General features: G+C 45.5%; 1 protein-coding gene across 1 annotated transcript in view; it reads right to left on the reverse strand.

Annotated features, from left to right (window-relative positions):
* Positions 1 to 16,850, reverse strand: part of SCTR (secretin receptor) — a 69,942-nt gene that overhangs the window by 3,717 nt on the left and 49,375 nt on the right. Inside the window, exons 8-11 of the mRNA XM_052635762.1 lie at positions 10,567 to 10,627; positions 9,312 to 9,381; positions 4,950 to 5,041; positions 3,064 to 3,190 (exon numbers count right to left, since the gene is read on the reverse strand). Of these exons, the coding sequence (XP_052491722.1) occupies positions 3,064 to 3,190; positions 4,950 to 5,041; positions 9,312 to 9,381; positions 10,567 to 10,627 (350 nt within the window). The remainder of the gene's footprint in view (positions 1 to 3,063; positions 3,191 to 4,949; positions 5,042 to 9,311; positions 9,382 to 10,566; positions 10,628 to 16,850) is intronic.

Below are 16,850 nucleotides of genomic sequence, written 5' to 3' on the forward strand. Positions count from 1 at the left end.
GGAGATCATCCCAACTCAGGTAAGGAACCCAGATGTGTACTACAGGTGGATTTTTTACTGTCAGCCACCAGGGAAGCCCCTAATAAACTTCAGTCTTTAGAAATATATGACAGTGATAATGGTATTGTGGTTCTGCGTGTGTCCTTTAAGTTCTTGTCTTTCAGAAAGTATATACTAAAATGTTTACATTTGAAATAACATGATGGCTTGAGTTTACTTAAAATGATGAGAGATGGGGAGTAGATGGAGGTGAAATAGGACAGGTCACAGAAGGGTAAGGGCTATACGCAGGTTCATTATATTGCTCGTTTGACTTTTGTATATGGAAAAAATTTCCATAATACAGAATTTTAAAAATATTTATTATATCACTATATGTATGTATAAAATATAATAAATGATATATATGTTTGTATTTGAACAATGGTTCTTTTTTAAAAAAAAACCCTTAAAGATCTTTTTTTTTCTTCGTAAACATTCCTATGGGCTGGAATAAAGCACAAGTTGGAATCAAGATTTCCAGGAAAAACATCAATAACCTCAGATACGCAGATGACACCACCCTTTTGGCAGAAAGCGAAGAAGAACTAAACAGCCTCTTGATGAAAGTGAAAGCAGAGAGTTTAAAAGTTGGCTTAAAACTCAATATTCAGAAAACTGAAATCATGGCATCCTGTCCCATCATTTCATGGCAAATAGGTGGGGAAACAGTGAAAACAGTGACAGACTTTATTTTGGGGGGATCCAAAATCACTGCAGCTGGTGACCGCAGCCATGAAATTAAAAGACGCTTGCTCCTTGGAAAAAAAGCTATGACCAACCTAGAGAGCATATTAAAAAGCAGAGACATTACTTTTCCAACAAAGGTCCGTCTAGTCAGAGCTATGGTTTTTCCAGTAGTCATGTATGGCTGTGAGAGTTGGACTATAAAGAAAGCTGAGCACCGAAGAATTGATGTTTTTGAACTGTGGTGTTGGAGAAGACTCTTGAGAGTCCCTTGGACTGCAAGGAGATCCAACCAGTCAATCCTAAAGGAAATCAGTCCTGAATTTTCATTGGAAGGACTGATGCTGAAGCTGAAATTCTAAGACATTGGCCACCCGATGTGAAGAACTGACTCATTGGAAAAGACCCTGATGCTGGAAAAGGTTGAAGCAGGAGGAGAAGGGGATGACAGAGGATGAGATGTTTGGATGGGATCACCGACTCAATAGACATGAGTTTGAGTAAGCTCTGGGAGTTGGTGATAGACAGGGAAGCCTGGCATGCTGCAGTCCATGGGGTCACAAATAGTCGGACATGACTGAGCGACTGAACTGAATTGAACTAAAACATTCCTATGGGAACATTTAGGAAAGTGCTTTCAGTTTTCTCTTAATAAGCACGTCCCCAGAGAGGAGCTAAATGGCCTTCCATTGGGTGTAGTCTGCAGCCCTAGCCACAAGCCTAGTTCCAGAGACAGGAAGTCCTCATCTATGCTGTCCTGGGTCTCATCGGGGTCACTACCCACTTCTGTCAGCTGGGTCAAGACCTTCCACCCATCTTTGGACAGCCCCGCCCACCTGATAAAAGGGCCATGGTGAGCCCAACTTTCCCCCATGTTACACGGAAACTTCCTAATCCAGAGAAAAAGCTCATGATTATACACAGAGACTAAGTCTCCAGGGGTCTGGGGTGCTGGCGAGAGTCTTTGGGCAGAGAACAGGCTCAGAAGAGTGCATCAGGGACAGCCCTGGGGTGGGGTCTGCAGGCATGGGGTAGGGCCAGACCCCACTCAGGAATGCGTTCTTGATGTGTCTTCCCTGGAACCTGAGCAGGACAGGGGGAGATGACTCTGGGCACACCCTGTTCCGAACAGAACTCCAGGAATGAGGGAGGCACCCAGCCTCACCCTGAGGCCAAGGCCTGCCCAGGTGAGGAAGTCTCTGTGGATGGGCTGTGTGTTGATGACAAGCTGGCTTCCTCAGAAAAGCCCACAGAGAGAGATTTCTCTCAGGCCCCAAAACTATAATCCTAGGCTTTCCCTGGGAACCAGGCTGCTTACATCTAAGTCTTGAAACAGAGTGTTCCTGTCTTTGCTTTGGCTACTGGGAAGCTCCAGACCAAAATTTATGACACACTTCTCCCCTCTTTACAGAACTGCATCAAACTTGTTTCTGTGTATGAACTCAGTTTTGGCTTTATTTTCTTTATTCACTGATCCCTCATCTGCTTATTTTTTGTCCTTTGTTATGTTTTCTCTGAAAGCTACATCATTATTTTTGGAAGGAGATAGTTATGAGTAAATAAACAAATAACATTGTGAAGTTTGGGATTCATGTTAAAAGTTTCTTCTGGCCAGATAGGTTTACTATACTTTTTAACTACAACATCTTGTTGAATTAGTAGGTAGGTCGTTTCTCCTCTCCCCTTTTCCCCCTTTTTTTAAAGTTGGTTTTTATTTTTAGTAAATTGTGTATGTAATTTGTTTCAAAGAGTCAAATGTCTCTTGTCACCAAAACGAAAAGAAAGAAAAGAAAAAAACAGTAGCCTCCTGACCTCCTTGCCTGTGTTTCCTGTTCCTCAGACTTGGAACTCTCCTGACTGATTCTGCATAATGTGCTGATGCGGTTCCTTCTGGATTTTTCAGCTCGGGGCGTTTTTATGGACTTCCCAGTGTGTAGATGAGGATATTCTTCTAAACAGCCTTCCACCCCACCCTCCTCTCCCGCTTGGCTCATCTTGCCCCCCTCCACCCCTCGATGGCTCAGCTCAAGGCCTCACTGCTCGCGTTGTTTCTAACTGCTGAGAGCTGTGTGGTCTAGTGCAGCAGAGCTACATTCGCTTCTGTCCTCCCGGGAGTCAGTCTCTCTCTCCTGAGTTGCATCTCCCACCCCATATGACACGTGACTGGTGGGGAACGTGGGACCCTCTGAGGGTCACACAGCACAGTGAGGCCCTGCCCCTGCCTCTCTTGGGTCTCTGCCAGATGAGGCACTCCTCTACCTTCGGGAAGATCTGGGTTTTGGCCTAAGGAGAAAGAATGCCTCCTTTCATCTTAAAGTTGCTGCCCCTGGAGCTTACCTGGAATGAGCCAAGGGCCAGTTCAAAAAACAGCTGGATCTCCATGGCATCCTCTGGGGAGAAGGCGAAGATGATGTAGTGGATTCCGAAGAGGGGGATCAGCAGGAGGGTGGACTTGGCCAGACGCCTGGGGGCAAAGAGGCACTGCAGTCTCGGGGAACCCCACACCCACAAGCACCCCCATCTTGCCTGACTACAGGACGCTCTGCCACGGTGTCCCCACTGCTTGTTTATTTAGCTTTCATTTTGGAAAATCTCCAGCTCCCACATACCCAGTACCTGGATTCACTCTCCAAACTCTTGGATTATGCAACCTTATCAGTAAAATGCGTTGAACCCATAGCCACAGGAATTACGTTATAACATATGTGCATATGTTACTATTAAGATATCACACACTGTCTAACATATTATTAGCAAAGCCACCATTCTCATTTGTTGGTTAATGAATATCTGTAAGGAGAAGCTCTTTTGTTTTCTTCCCAGGGTAGGTTGCCAAATTTAGCAAACAAAAATACAGGATGCCCAGTTCAATTTGAATTTCAGATAAACAGCAGATAGTTTTGTGGGGGGTTTTTTTGGTGTAGGTACCAAAAAAACTATTAGCTATTTATACAAGTCTCGGATTAAACTGGGTATCCTGTATTTTATCTGGCAACTTTATTCTTGACCCCAGCATGACCCTACTTCAGAGCCACTGCTCTAAAGATACCCTAGGAAAATCTGTCACCAAGTCATCCAGGCCTCTGCCAGATTCTGAGAACCCAGAACATCACAGAGAAAGCCCCTGGTGGATACTGATTTGCCTTTAACAGTCGTCATGGGCTGAACTGTATCCCCCTCCCCACAAAATATAATTTTAAGTAGAAGCTCTAACTAACCCCTACTACCTCAGAATGTGACTGTATATGCAAATAGGGACTATGAAGAGGTGATTAAGTTTAAATGAGGCCATCAGGGTGGGACTGTAGTCTAATCAACTGGTGTCCTTTTAAGAAGAGATATGGGGATTGCACATGTATAGAGAAAAGGTCATGTGAGGACCCATCAAGAAAGTGGCTGTATACAAGCCAAGGAGTGAGGCCTCCGGAGAATTCAAATCTGCCAACACCTTATTCCTAGGCTTCTAGCCTGCAGAATAGTGAGAAATTAAGTTTCTCTTTCTTAACTCAACCACTTAAGTCACCACTTTAGTGGTGTCTTGCTATGCAGCCTGAGCAGACTAATATAGCATCTTTCTTGACCATCTCAATGATTTTAAAGTATTTTTGAATCACATTATCTTGAAAATCTGGTGAAAGTCTAGTGAAAGCTGGAAAATACACAGTCGACCCTTAGCACCCATGGGGATTGGCTCCAGACCCTCTGCGGACAATGAAATCCTTGGATGCTCAAGTCGCTTATATGAAATGGGGTATTTGCTTAAATCTATGCACATGTCCCCATATATTTAAATAATCTCTAGATTACTTATAATACCTCACACAATGAAAATGTTTTGATTTGGATTTTTTCCCCCAAATATTTGCAATCTGCAATCCAAGGTTGGTTGAATCCTTGGTTGCAAAACCCACAGATAAGGACGGCCACTGTCCCCATAAAAACTTGAATTTGGGCCCCTGACTCCCTAGCCTCATCCCAAGGGTTAGATATCTGCCTACAGGGGTCCTGCTTAGATTTCTTTTCTCCCCACCTCCAGGGCAGTTCTATGGAGAGGAAAGGACCCACTCCTCCTTCCCTCCACCCCACTGTAAACTCCCTGGGATGAGGTCCCAGTTCTTCCTCCTCCTCTACCTCTAACAGTATCGAGCACCAGCTGGGTAAACAGTAGGTGTTCTGTAAATGCCTGCTGACTGACTGAGTGCCTGTCTTTGCCTTCCACTTACTTATAATGGTTCACTTCATGTCCTCCTGTTTCTTGAGTTCTAAGTTTTCTCATCAGGATTCTTAGAATGTTTATAAAAAGGATGAAATTAATCTGTAAAACACAAGACAGAGGTGAGGCTAAAGATGATCTGCTTTCCAGCTACCTCTCCTGGCTCCAGCCCCAGGCAGGGAAGGCAGTTCAGCCACAGCAAGACGGCACATCACGCCCTCCAGCACACCCAGTCCTGGAGAAACACACAGTCTTCCATGGCTCAGCCTCTACTCCTGGGCTGCAGGAGCTCTGAGGTCTGCTCAGTTGCAGGGTGGATCACTCACAATTGGAATGTTTTGGAATCTTATTAAAATGCAGGCCTGAGATTCAGCATTTCTAGCAAGCTCTAGGGGCTTCCCTGGTGGCTGAGAGGTTAAAGTGTCTACCTGCAAAGCGGGAAACCCGGGTTCAATCCCTGGATCGCTGGATCGGGAAGATGCCCCCTGGAGAAGGAAATGGCAACCCACTCCAGTATTCTTGCCTGGAAAATCCCATGGACGGAGGAGCCTGGTAGGCTACAGTCCACGGGGTCGCAAAGAGTCGGACACGACTGAGCGACTTCATTTTCACTTTCCAGGGAATGAATGCCAAAGCTGGACCTTGGACTACGCCCAAGTAGCAAAGGCTTTATAAGCAGAGGTTCTCAAAGTTTAAGGTGCAGATTGCCAGGCTCCACCCCCAACATTTATGGTTTAATTTGCTGCTTCTTCCTTTCTTTCTTTTAGCTGCAGCTTGCAGAATCTTAGTTCTCCTACCAGAGACCAGGCCCTCGGCAATGAAGGCCTGGAGTCCTAACCACCAGACCACAGGGGAATTTGCATTCTTAACAAGCTCCCTGGTGAAACTGCCAGGTTAGGGACCACATTTTGAGAATCACTGCTTCAGAGACTTACAGTTGCTCTGCAGCTCAATCACCAGCTCCAGGAAGCCTTCTGAACACCTCCTTTTCCTGATTTATTGTAGTTAGGGATGATGCTACTTGTAAGGGCACTTGAAATACTTCAAGGGGCCAAGTGCAAGCATCCACGTGTGTCCATTAACTGCCGATTCAATCCTGCCTTTCTAAAGGACAGGGACCACATCCTTTCCCCCATTCCAGTGCCCAGTGCCAGCCACACTACGAGGCTGCCCATATAGCACCCTCTCTCCTCCCCTCACCCACCAGCTCCAGAATCATTTTGCAGAAGCAGGATCAGTGGAACTGACTGGGCGGGCACCCTCATTTTCAGACGAGTAGCCTGGAGGCCTAGGGCCGCTTGCCAGAAGACACAGGATTAGTGGCATGTCTAGGACCCCAGCTCAGCACCCCTGGTCAGAACACTTCTCAGCTCACTCTTTGTGCATCTTGCTCTAAGCATGGTATAAACTAACAAAGGCTCTTTGAGTTGTATTTAATAGGAAGCATTTGAAAGCGAAAGGGAAAAATTTAACTATCTCAAGAATAAATCTTAAATAGAGGAATTCTGGGCCCCGTGACAGGCTGAGAGAGAGATACTTGGCATCAGGAGTGCCCCTTCGCCCACCAATATCCTCAATCACTAGAGAGACCACAGTCTCATGAAATCAGCCTGGGCCCTGGGGCTTTCCCGGACTGGCCTGTCAAAGTTCCAGAATTATAGCAAGGAAACTGGCTCAGTATTTAGCAGCTATAGCACAGCAGTTGATCAAATAATTTCAAGTGGCATTGGAAAGCTTACATCTACTGCTAAGGAAAAAAAAACAAACTAGGACACAAAACTGTAATAAGCATTTTGAAAAAGTACCTGCACTCAAAGAAAATTGCAGGACAGAAAAGCACAGCATCATAATGTCCATCTAGGTGCTACAAATATGGGTGATTTTAGTCCCTTTTTAAAAATACATTTTGTATTTTTCCATTTTTATATAAATTGTATTACTATTATTTTAGAAGTAAGAATGTTTTGATTTAACATAAAACAAGTACATTCTTTGTATAACATAATTAGTGATAGAATAGTCAATATTTTTCTGGCATATTATTATGCTAATAAAAAATGTTCAGAAATTATTTAAATGTGACAAGCTGGCAAAAAACAACTTTTGATAAATAATAGCAGATTTCAGTATACAGTTTTCAGTGTATTAAGACTATAATAGGAAATGAAAGCTTAATATCCTTCACTATCCCTTAAATTTTAATTTAGTCAGATTAGAAAACACTATGCTAAAGTTGGCCTAATCAAAATTATAATCAAATTATTTATTTATTAACATAAAGTAACTTTGGGTAGCAATGTCTCAGGGCAGCAAAAATAAAGTTGTGTTTAAAGCACTAGACACCCTCTGTACTGGTGATAACTGTGCATTCCGACCATATCAGTCACTGCGTTTCTAACCCTAACTCCTACCCTGAGTGGTTCCAAATTAATGAATGACCTTCACACCCTCTAAGAGAAGCAGAAATAGGGAGAAGTCATTATGCTCTCCTGAGCGAAAAAGTTGGCCTAAAGCTCAACATTCAGAAAACGAAGATCATGGCATCCGGTCCCATCACTTCATGGGAAATAGATGGGGAAACAGTGGAAACAGTGTCAGACTTTATTTTTGGGGGCTCCAGAATCACTGCAGATGGTGACTGCAGCCATGAAATTAAAAGACACTTACTCCGTGGAAGAAAAGTTATGACCAACCTAGATAGCATATTCAAAAGCAGAGACATTACTTTGCCGACTAAGGTCTGTCTAGTCAAGGCTGTTTTTCCAGTGGTCATGTATGGATGTGAGAGTTGGACTGTGAAGAAGGCTGAGTGCTGCAGAGTTGATGCTTTTGAACTGTAGTGTTGGAGAAGACTCTTGAGAGTCCCTTGGACTGCAAGGAGATCCAACCAGTCCATTCGGAAGGAGATCAGCCCTGGGATTTCTTTGGAAGGAATGATGCTAAAGCTGAAACTCCAATACTTTGGCCACCTCACGCAAAGAGTTGACTCATTGGAAAAGACTCTGATGCTGGGAGGGATTGGGGGCAGGAGGAGAAGGCTGGATGGCATCACTGACTCGATGGACATGAGTCTGAGTGAACTCCGGGAGATGGTAATGAACAGGGAGGCCTGGCGTGCTGCGATTCATGGGGTCGCAAAGAGTCGGACACGACTGAGCGACTGAACTGAACTGAACTGTGGCTGCTACTCAGATTTCTCTACAATTTCTAGCTCTCCTGTTGTGAGTTGAGATAATAGGGAGGATGGTGTAAAATTCTACTCTTTTCTGTTTGTTTGTTTTTTGGCAACACCATGCAGCATGCAGGATATTCAATTCCTCGACCAGGGATTGACCCCTGCATTTGGAGCGCCAAGTCTTAACCACTGGACCACGAGGGAAGTCCCAAATTTTACTATTCCCCCCACCCCCCAATTCTACTATTTTTGAAAAAAGAAAAAAAAGGAAAATGGGTTATGGGATGGCCCCTTCAACCAGACACGCAAGGCAAGCCAGCCAGTTAGTGGAAGAGGGGGTTGCTGCCCAGTCTGACCCTCCTGTGAGCCTAGGAAGGGCACTTCCTGTCACCTGGTTCTGTAGTCTTGGCATCCTTCTGAGACTGTGCATATTACTTAGGAAAAGGGCTGCCCCACGGCGCCCTCCCCACCTCGTGGATCTTCCTTATCCTTAGCCACACCCACAGGCTTAGCTACAGGGCTCTGGACTGCAGAGCAGAATCACCTGGGAACTTAAAACCAAGCTGAGTGCCCAGGCCCCTCCCCAGGACAAGGAGAGCCTGAATCTCTGCTATTGGTATTTTTTTTAAAGGCTCCCAGGTGACAGGAGAGCAAAGGTTGAGACACCCTGAACTGCCCTGTCTAAGAGTCACTCCTCAATCTCGCCCCTGAGGCCACCCCTTCAGGCCTGCCCTCCTGCCCCGGCACATCACCACAGAGGACAAGACCACAGCAGCCTTGGCTTTCCCCAGGTGCTAGCCCCTCCGTGATTCTGGCTCAGTGAGTCTTCCCAGTTCAACCAGAGAATGATTAGAAAAATGATCAAGATCCAACCATCTGAACCAGTGGAGGCAGAATCTCAAGTGACCCGAGCCAGCCACTCCGGGTAAGGAGCTCTGCTTGGTACACTGAAGCTGCTCCCAGTGGACAAGGCCAAGGCAAACTTTTGCTCTGGCCTCGCTCCCCTCCCCTCTGGCAGTCTCTGGAGGCAGGGCTCCCAGACCCTCCTGCTGCTGCCCAGCCTCTGGAAACTCTGGTTTATTCCTCCACACACCTGGAGGCAGCAATGCTGGCCTTGCCAAGGCCCTCCACCCCGCAAGCCTGTCACTGTTCTGGTCTCTCCCATTGGAGCCCAGATCAGGGGGGCTAGCTACTTACCAGGATGGAGAGGATCACAGGCCCTCGGATGACCCACCAGATGGACGCATTGGCATTGATGTCCCAGCACCTAGGGAAGGACAGCCAGGCATCACTAGTAGTGGGGAACTGGGCTGACTAGAAGAGATCTGTTCTCAGAGGTGCCCTTTGCAGGAAGGACTACGTTGTGGTCCTGCCCCCTGGAGACTGTGGGCTTAACACCCTTAGGACTGACTGTCTTCTGCTGCCAAGAGCACTGCCAGGGCTGGGGAGCATCCAGGCTCCAGGCAAGCCCAGTGAGTGTCTAGGGAGCAAAAGCACACAGATCTGAGATGGAAGATTCTGGACCCCAGAGCCAAGTGCATGGTCAAGATCCTTGGGGAGCATGGTGGCCAACAGCAGCCAGGCAGGTGAAGTGTCAGGGAATGAAGTGTCTGGGTGAGTGTCATGTGACCTCAGCTCTGGGGACATCATGCCCTGGGGGAATGGGGGGACTTAGCAAATAGACAGACTGCGCTTGGTCTAAGGTGGCCACAACTCTGCCCAGCTCATTTTGCCACAGGGGACCTAGGGAATGTTGACAGAACTTTCCATTTGTTCTAGAGAAATTAAAAATCCAGATTTTTTTTTAAAAGGGAATTAATTCAATTAAAAGGATTATTTTAGACTGAATTTGGACAGCAAGACACTTCTACACCTCATCCGCCATGGCCTGGCTGTGTCATTACGTGGATGAAACATGGCCTCCCATGGGGCCATGCTGCCTCACCACCTCCCCAGCTTCTTTCAAGCTTTCCATCCATGAGCCCACTCACAGTAGCCCCCAGGCTCACCCTGTCCCTAAGCCAAATCTTTAGAGAATGAGACTAGATCTCTTTGCACCCATCGGGCATTTGAAAGCTGCTTCTCCCCTCCTGCTCTCCTGAGTCTGTAGGACTCACACATCCCATGTCGGGAGGAGTGGAGGAGGGAGCTGCCAGGAAGAGAAAAGCTAGGTTGGTCCTTAGAGCTTCCTCCCTGAGCAGCACAACTCTCGTCAGGCACCTGACCCAAGCACAGAGCTGATCGGGCAGTAGGAGGGTGGCTCAGCATGTCTGCAAACACACATCCAGGAGAGCTGGGCACTCAGCGGCCTGCATGGCAGAGAACCCACCTGTGGCTCCGGGTCTGAGACACAGGCCTCTCCTAGATAACAGCTTCAGAGAAGGGTCCATCCTATTGAAAGAACTGAACCATATAAAATATACTCTTGTTACCTCTCCATCCAACAGCTTACCCGACATCTTCCAGAAAGTACCTGGTGACAGCCCACGAAGCAACAAAGATGGCTGGGGAACCTGAGGGTTAAAAATAAAGGGGGAGGGTGGGCAGAAGGGAGATGACTCAGTTTTCCACACCCTTATGAGAAACAGGACAATCAGTGACTCTAGGCCAGATAGTGAGCAGATGCTGAGGTCTAGTTGCCATGGAAACCCCCTTGCCATCCTGTGTAAATGTGCAGCCTCATGCTTCAACGGGGCCAAGGAATCCTTGGGAACTGACGCAGGATCAGACATATCCTGAAGGCCACTTCAGGGCAGGGGTCTCCTTGGGCCAGACTTGGGCCAGACTCTGAAGGACTGCTGCAGGGGAGAAGGGAGGGGACCCTGACCTTGTGGAGGCCACTGGTGCAGGCCCTTTATCAAACTGGGATATTTGGGGAGGGGATTCAAGACCACAGGAGAACAATCAGTTCTATTCAAATATTGATTTGTAAGAACTTTAGCCATTTGACTGATAATGTAACCTATCGACATCATTTAAACAAAAATAGATTTTAGACTAGAGACTTGTAATACACAAGAACTTTAAAGACAAAATACAAGAACATTTCCTGACTTCTAGTTGAACACATTAAGTTGAAGTTACACATTTATCTGTTTCTCACTGACACCCCTACAAAATGATAGTAAAAAATTAAAATGCTACAAGCCTATAAGCCCAAAGAATGGAAAAGGAGGGTAGAGCAGATGAGAGATGTCAACACGCTTAGGAGGCTGGTAGCTGGCAGAGGAGCAGTAACTGACTGGTGTCCCGGAGCAGAGAAAGCTGAAGCAAGAGTGCTGCACAGGGGGTGCCTCTGAGAAGGCACTTGTTCTGCGCCTGGGGGTGGGCAGCAGGATGGTTTGGAAGTCTGGACAGGAGGCAGGTAACCACTCCAGGTGGTCAGAACCACCCTCCCACAGCCAAATAGTCAGCTGCTCATCTCTGACAGAAATGAATTCTTGGGGGCAACTGAGCAGAGGGTGGGAGGGGCTCTCAGCTGAGCTATGCCTGTGCTGCCCAGTACTGCCGTCTCTCACCACGTGTGGCTTCCGAGCCCTTGCTACGTGGCTGCTCTCAAATGAGATGTGCCAGAAGCACAAGATAGCAGATGTGGAAGATCTGGCATGAATAAAAGAATGTAAAATATGTTATTAACAATTTTTTAAATCATACATTAAAAGGTTGATATTTTGGTTATATTGGGTTACATAACACATACTATTGAATTTCACTAATTATTGAAACTAGTTTCTTTTCACTGTGTTTACTGTGGTTACTGAAAAACTTTAAGTTATATAAAATATAACTCAGATTCTATTTCTAATGGACATGCCGATCTATCCCCTAACTGAGAAGAGCCCCACCCCTAGGCTGCTCAGTTTTCAGACCTCCAGCAGCCAGGATTCTACGCTGCTCCAGCCCTCCAACCTCCACCCCAGGTGGGAGATGAAAGGGTTCCTCCCTGGAGGAAGCAAACAGCCTTAGAAAAAGGGTCTGTAGATAGCCATGCTGAGGACCCCAACACAGTGGCCATTTCCAGCCCAGTCTCCCATGAGAGATGTGACCCAACCCCCAAGCACCACCACCACCCCACACAGACACACACACACACAGACAGGCTTCAGTCAACACTGAAGTGACTCATTCTTAATTATGAATGGTCAAGGTCACCAACATCTGAGGAAGGCTGATTACATAAAAGACAAAGACCAAAACAAGCAGAGAAAAGGAACTCAGAGGAAATAGACCATACAGGCTACAGGAGGAACTTGAGCAAAACAGTTCTAAGGAATATCATCAGAGAGATCAGAGGGAAGATTACCTCTACAAGACACAAACAGGATGCTGAAAACAGGGAGCATTCAGAGAACAAGGAAGAGGGCTTGGAAACTAAATATATGATGATCAAGACTTTAAAAAATTCCATAGATTGCCTAGAAGATAAAGACCAGGAACTGCCCAGAACACAAAGTGTGGAATGAAAAGTATTAATAGGAGGAAAGAAAGGAGAAAATTAGAAGTCAATTCCAGGATGTGAACCATCTGATTAAAAGTTTCAGAAAGAGAGGATTAAAACCAGAGAGGGAAAAAAGATCAAAGGGACAGTGTAGGAAGACTGTCCAAGAAATGACATATGTGAGTCTCCAGATGAAAGGACCGCCACTCAGCAGCAAAAAGGATGAAAACAAACTTGCATGGGGGCACATTCCTATGACATTTCAAAACGCAAGGGACCAGGACTTCCCTGACAGTCCAGAGATTAAGACTCCATGCTTCCAGACTTTCCTGGTGGTGCAGTGGATAAGAATCGCCTGCCAATGCAGGGGACCTGGGTTTGATTCCCTGGTCCAGAAAGATTCCACGTGCTGAGGAGCAACTAAGCCTGAGAGCTGCAAACTGAGCATGTGCTCTAGACCCCGAGAGCCACAACTACTGAAGCCTGCACACTCGAGGGCCCTCAAGCCCAGAGCTAATGAAGCTACTGAAGCTCGTGTGCCTAGAACCTGTGCTCCACAACAAGAGACACCACCACGACGAGAAGCCTGCGGATGGCAGCTAGAGAGTAGCCCCAGTTCTCCACAACTAGAGAAAGCCTGTGTGCAACAAAGACCCAGCACAGCCAAAGCTACATAAATAAGGCAGCGTGTACATGTCAATCTCAGGCAAGGGTTTTAAAAAAAGACTCTGCACTTACACTGCAAGGGGTACAGGTGCCATTCCTGGTTGAGGAACTAAGATCCCACATGCTGCATGGCACAGTCAAAAAGTAAGAAAAAAAGAAAAAAAATCACAGGGGACAGAGACAAGATTCTGCAGCTTATACAGAGAGGTGAGTAAAAGCTTGGGAAACAGAATGACATGGCAAGTCCCATAACACCAGATGCCAAAATAGAAGACCTTCAAAATTCTGGGGAAACAATTTTCAACCTAATTTCTATGCCCAGGAAAACTATAACTTAGGTGTGAAAGCTGAACAAAGATATGTTTAGGGACTTCCCTGGTGGTCCAGGGGCTAAGACTCTCACTCCCAATCCAGGGGTCAGGCTTCAATCCCTGGTCAGGGAACTGGATCCCACATGCCACAACTAAGACGTGGTACAGCCAAATAAATAAATATACTTAAAATAAAAAAGATATGTTTAGATATGGAGTGCAAAAGAATGTACCTTCCATGCATTCTCTGTTAGACAGATACTAGAGGATGAACTCCAACACAACCAAACAGTAAACCAAAGATAGGGAAACAAGAAGTCAAGGTATAGGATTTGTGGAGGAAATGAAGAAAAACTCAGCGTGAAGGTTAAGGGAGTGAGTGAGTCTACAGAACGACCAGAGGACAGAGCAAGAGGGCAGAAAGCTCCTTTAGAAAGAACACGGGTTAGTAGATTATGTTAAATGGCATATCCTCCTCCACCCCAGAGGTTCATATCCTTAGAACCTTAGGTGTGACCTTTTCCTTTCCTGGAAACAAGGTATTTTAAGGTGTCATTAGTTAAGATGAGGTCATATTTATAGGGGCCTTAATCCAATATGACTGTTATTTTTTTAAGAAGGCACTGAGACCCACACAAAGAGAGACACAAGGGAAGAAGACCATGTCGAGATGGAGGCAGAAATTGGAGTGACGCTCCTACCAGGCAAAGAAGACCAAGGACTGCCAGAAACTGGGACAGAGGCATGGAGCATATTGTCCCTCGGAGACCTTAGAAGGAACTGGCCCTGCCAAAGCCTGACTTTGAACTTCTGGTCCCCACGGTGGGAAAGAATAAGTTTCTGTTGTTTTAAGCCAGTGGCAACTTGTTACAGCAGCCCTAGGACACTAATAGAGCAGGAATAAACCAAACAAATAGGACTGATAGATTACATTCTGTTGCCTTTGATGATAGGAAACCTGGCACTGGATGGTTTTCCAGTTCTGTTGAGAATTTGGGAGAATTAATGACAGCAACATAAAACGAGTCAATTAAAATTGACTCCATAATTTGGGGATTAACATATACATACCACTATATATTGTCACCCTACTTGTTTAACTTATTTGCAGAGTATATCATGCAAATGCTCGGTTGGATGAAGCTCTAGCTGGAATCAAGATTGCAGGAAGAAATCAATAACCTGATATGCAGATGATACCACCCTTATGGCAGAAAACAAAGAGGAATTAAAGAGCCTCTTAATGAAGATGGAAGAGGAGAGTGAAAAAGCTGGCTTAAAACTCAACATTTAGAAAACTAAGATTGTGGCATCCAGTCCCATCACTTCATGGCAAATAGATGGGGAAACAATGAAAACAGTGACAGACTTTATTTTCCAAAATCACTGCAGATGGTGTCTGCAGCTATGAAATTAAAAAATGCTTGCTCCTTGGAAGAAAAGCTATGACCAACCTAGACAGCATATTAAAAAGCAGAGACATTACTTTGCTGACTGTCTGTCTTTCCAGTAGTCATGTATGGATGTGAGAATTGGACCATAAAGATGGCTGAGCGCCACACAATTGATGCTTTCAAACCGTGGTGTTGGAGAAGACTCTTGAGAGTTCCTTAGACTGCAAGGAGATCCAACCAGTTCATCCTAAAGGAAATCAATCCTGAATATTCACTGGGAGGACTGATGCTGAAGCTGAAACTCCAATACTTTGGCCACCTAATGCGAAGAGCTGACTCATTTGAAAAGACCCTGATGCTGGAAAAGATAGAAGACAGGAGGAGAAAGGGGTGACAGAGGACCAGATGCTTGGATGGCATCACCGACTCAATGGATATGAGTTTGAGAAAGCTCTTGGAGATGCTGAAGGACAGGGAAGCCTGGCGTGCTACAGTCCATGGGGTTGCAAAAAGTCAGACATGACTGAGCAACTGAACAATGACATTATATAAAACAATCAACAAGGACCTGCTGTACAGCGCAGGGAACTCTATTCAATACAGTGTAATAACCTATATGGGAAAAGAATCTGAAAAAAAGTAGATACATGCATATGTACAGCTGATCCACTTTGCTGTACACCTGAAACTAATGCAACACTGTAAATCAACTATACTCCAATATAAAATAAAAATTAAATTTAAAAATGACTCCATAAAACATAAAAAGTCAAATATTGGAAGTAAAATGATTCTATACCACTTGGCTTGGTAGTGAACAATATTTATATAGACATAATGATGTATACCAGTCCATACTAAAGGAAATAAGTCCTGAATAGTCATTGGAGGGACTGATGCTGAAGCTGAAATTCTAATACTTTGGCCACCTGATGCAAAGAACTGACTCATTTGAAAAGACCCCGATGCTGGGGAAGATTGAAGCAGGAGGAGAAGGGGACAACAGAGCATGAGATGGCTGGATGGCATCACTGACTCGATGGACATGAGTTTGAGTTAACACCAGGAGTTGGTGATGGACAGGGAGGCCTGGCATGCTGTAGTCTATGGGGTCACAAAGAGTCAGACATGACTGAGCAACTGAACTGAACTGAATGATGTATACATTGAATATGATTTGTGTGTGTGTTAGTCGCTCAGTCGTGTTTTACTCTTTGCAACCCCATGGACTGTAGCCCACCAGGTTCCTCTGTCCATGGGATTTCCCAGGCAAGAATACTGGAGTGGGTTGCCATTTCCTTCTCCAGGGGGTCTTCCCGACCCAGGGACTGAACCCGGGTCTCCTACATTACGGGCAGTTGCTCTACCGTCTGAGCTATGAGGAAAATTTATATAGACATAATAATGTATACACTGAATATGATTCAGCCCCAAATGTGAACAACTCTAATGGGAAGATGAGGTGGTAGATGAAGAATTTCATGTCCTTCCCTTTCATCACAAGGAGTCAACCAGTAATATCTCAGATGGACAAATCATGAAATAGTAGAATATCGTTTAGAAATATGAGAGTAAATATCAGGAGGAAGAACTGAAAAATGGGAAGGTATTACCTCTGAGAGGCAGAAGTGCGAGCCTTTTCAGGGCACTTTTTTCTTTTTTTTTTTGTCTTAGGCTGACATTTTATTTTTTAAGGAAGTTTATCCTCTTTTTAAAAATTCTAATTTATTCTTAAATTTTTGGCTGTGCTGGGTCTTTGTTGCTTGGTGCAGACTGTCTCGAGTTGCAGAGAGCTGGGGCTACTCTTTGCAGTGGTGCAAGGGCTTCGCACGGCGGTGCCTTCTCTTGTTCTAGGCGCATGGGCTTCCGTAGTTGCAGCACACATGCTCCGTAGTTGCGGCTTGGGGGCTCCAGAGCTTGGACTCAG

This window comes from Budorcas taxicolor, chromosome 2 (assembly GCF_023091745.1).
Source record: "Budorcas taxicolor isolate Tak-1 chromosome 2, Takin1.1, whole genome shotgun sequence".
Classification (NCBI taxonomy): Eukaryota; Metazoa; Chordata; class Mammalia; order Artiodactyla; family Bovidae; genus Budorcas; species Budorcas taxicolor.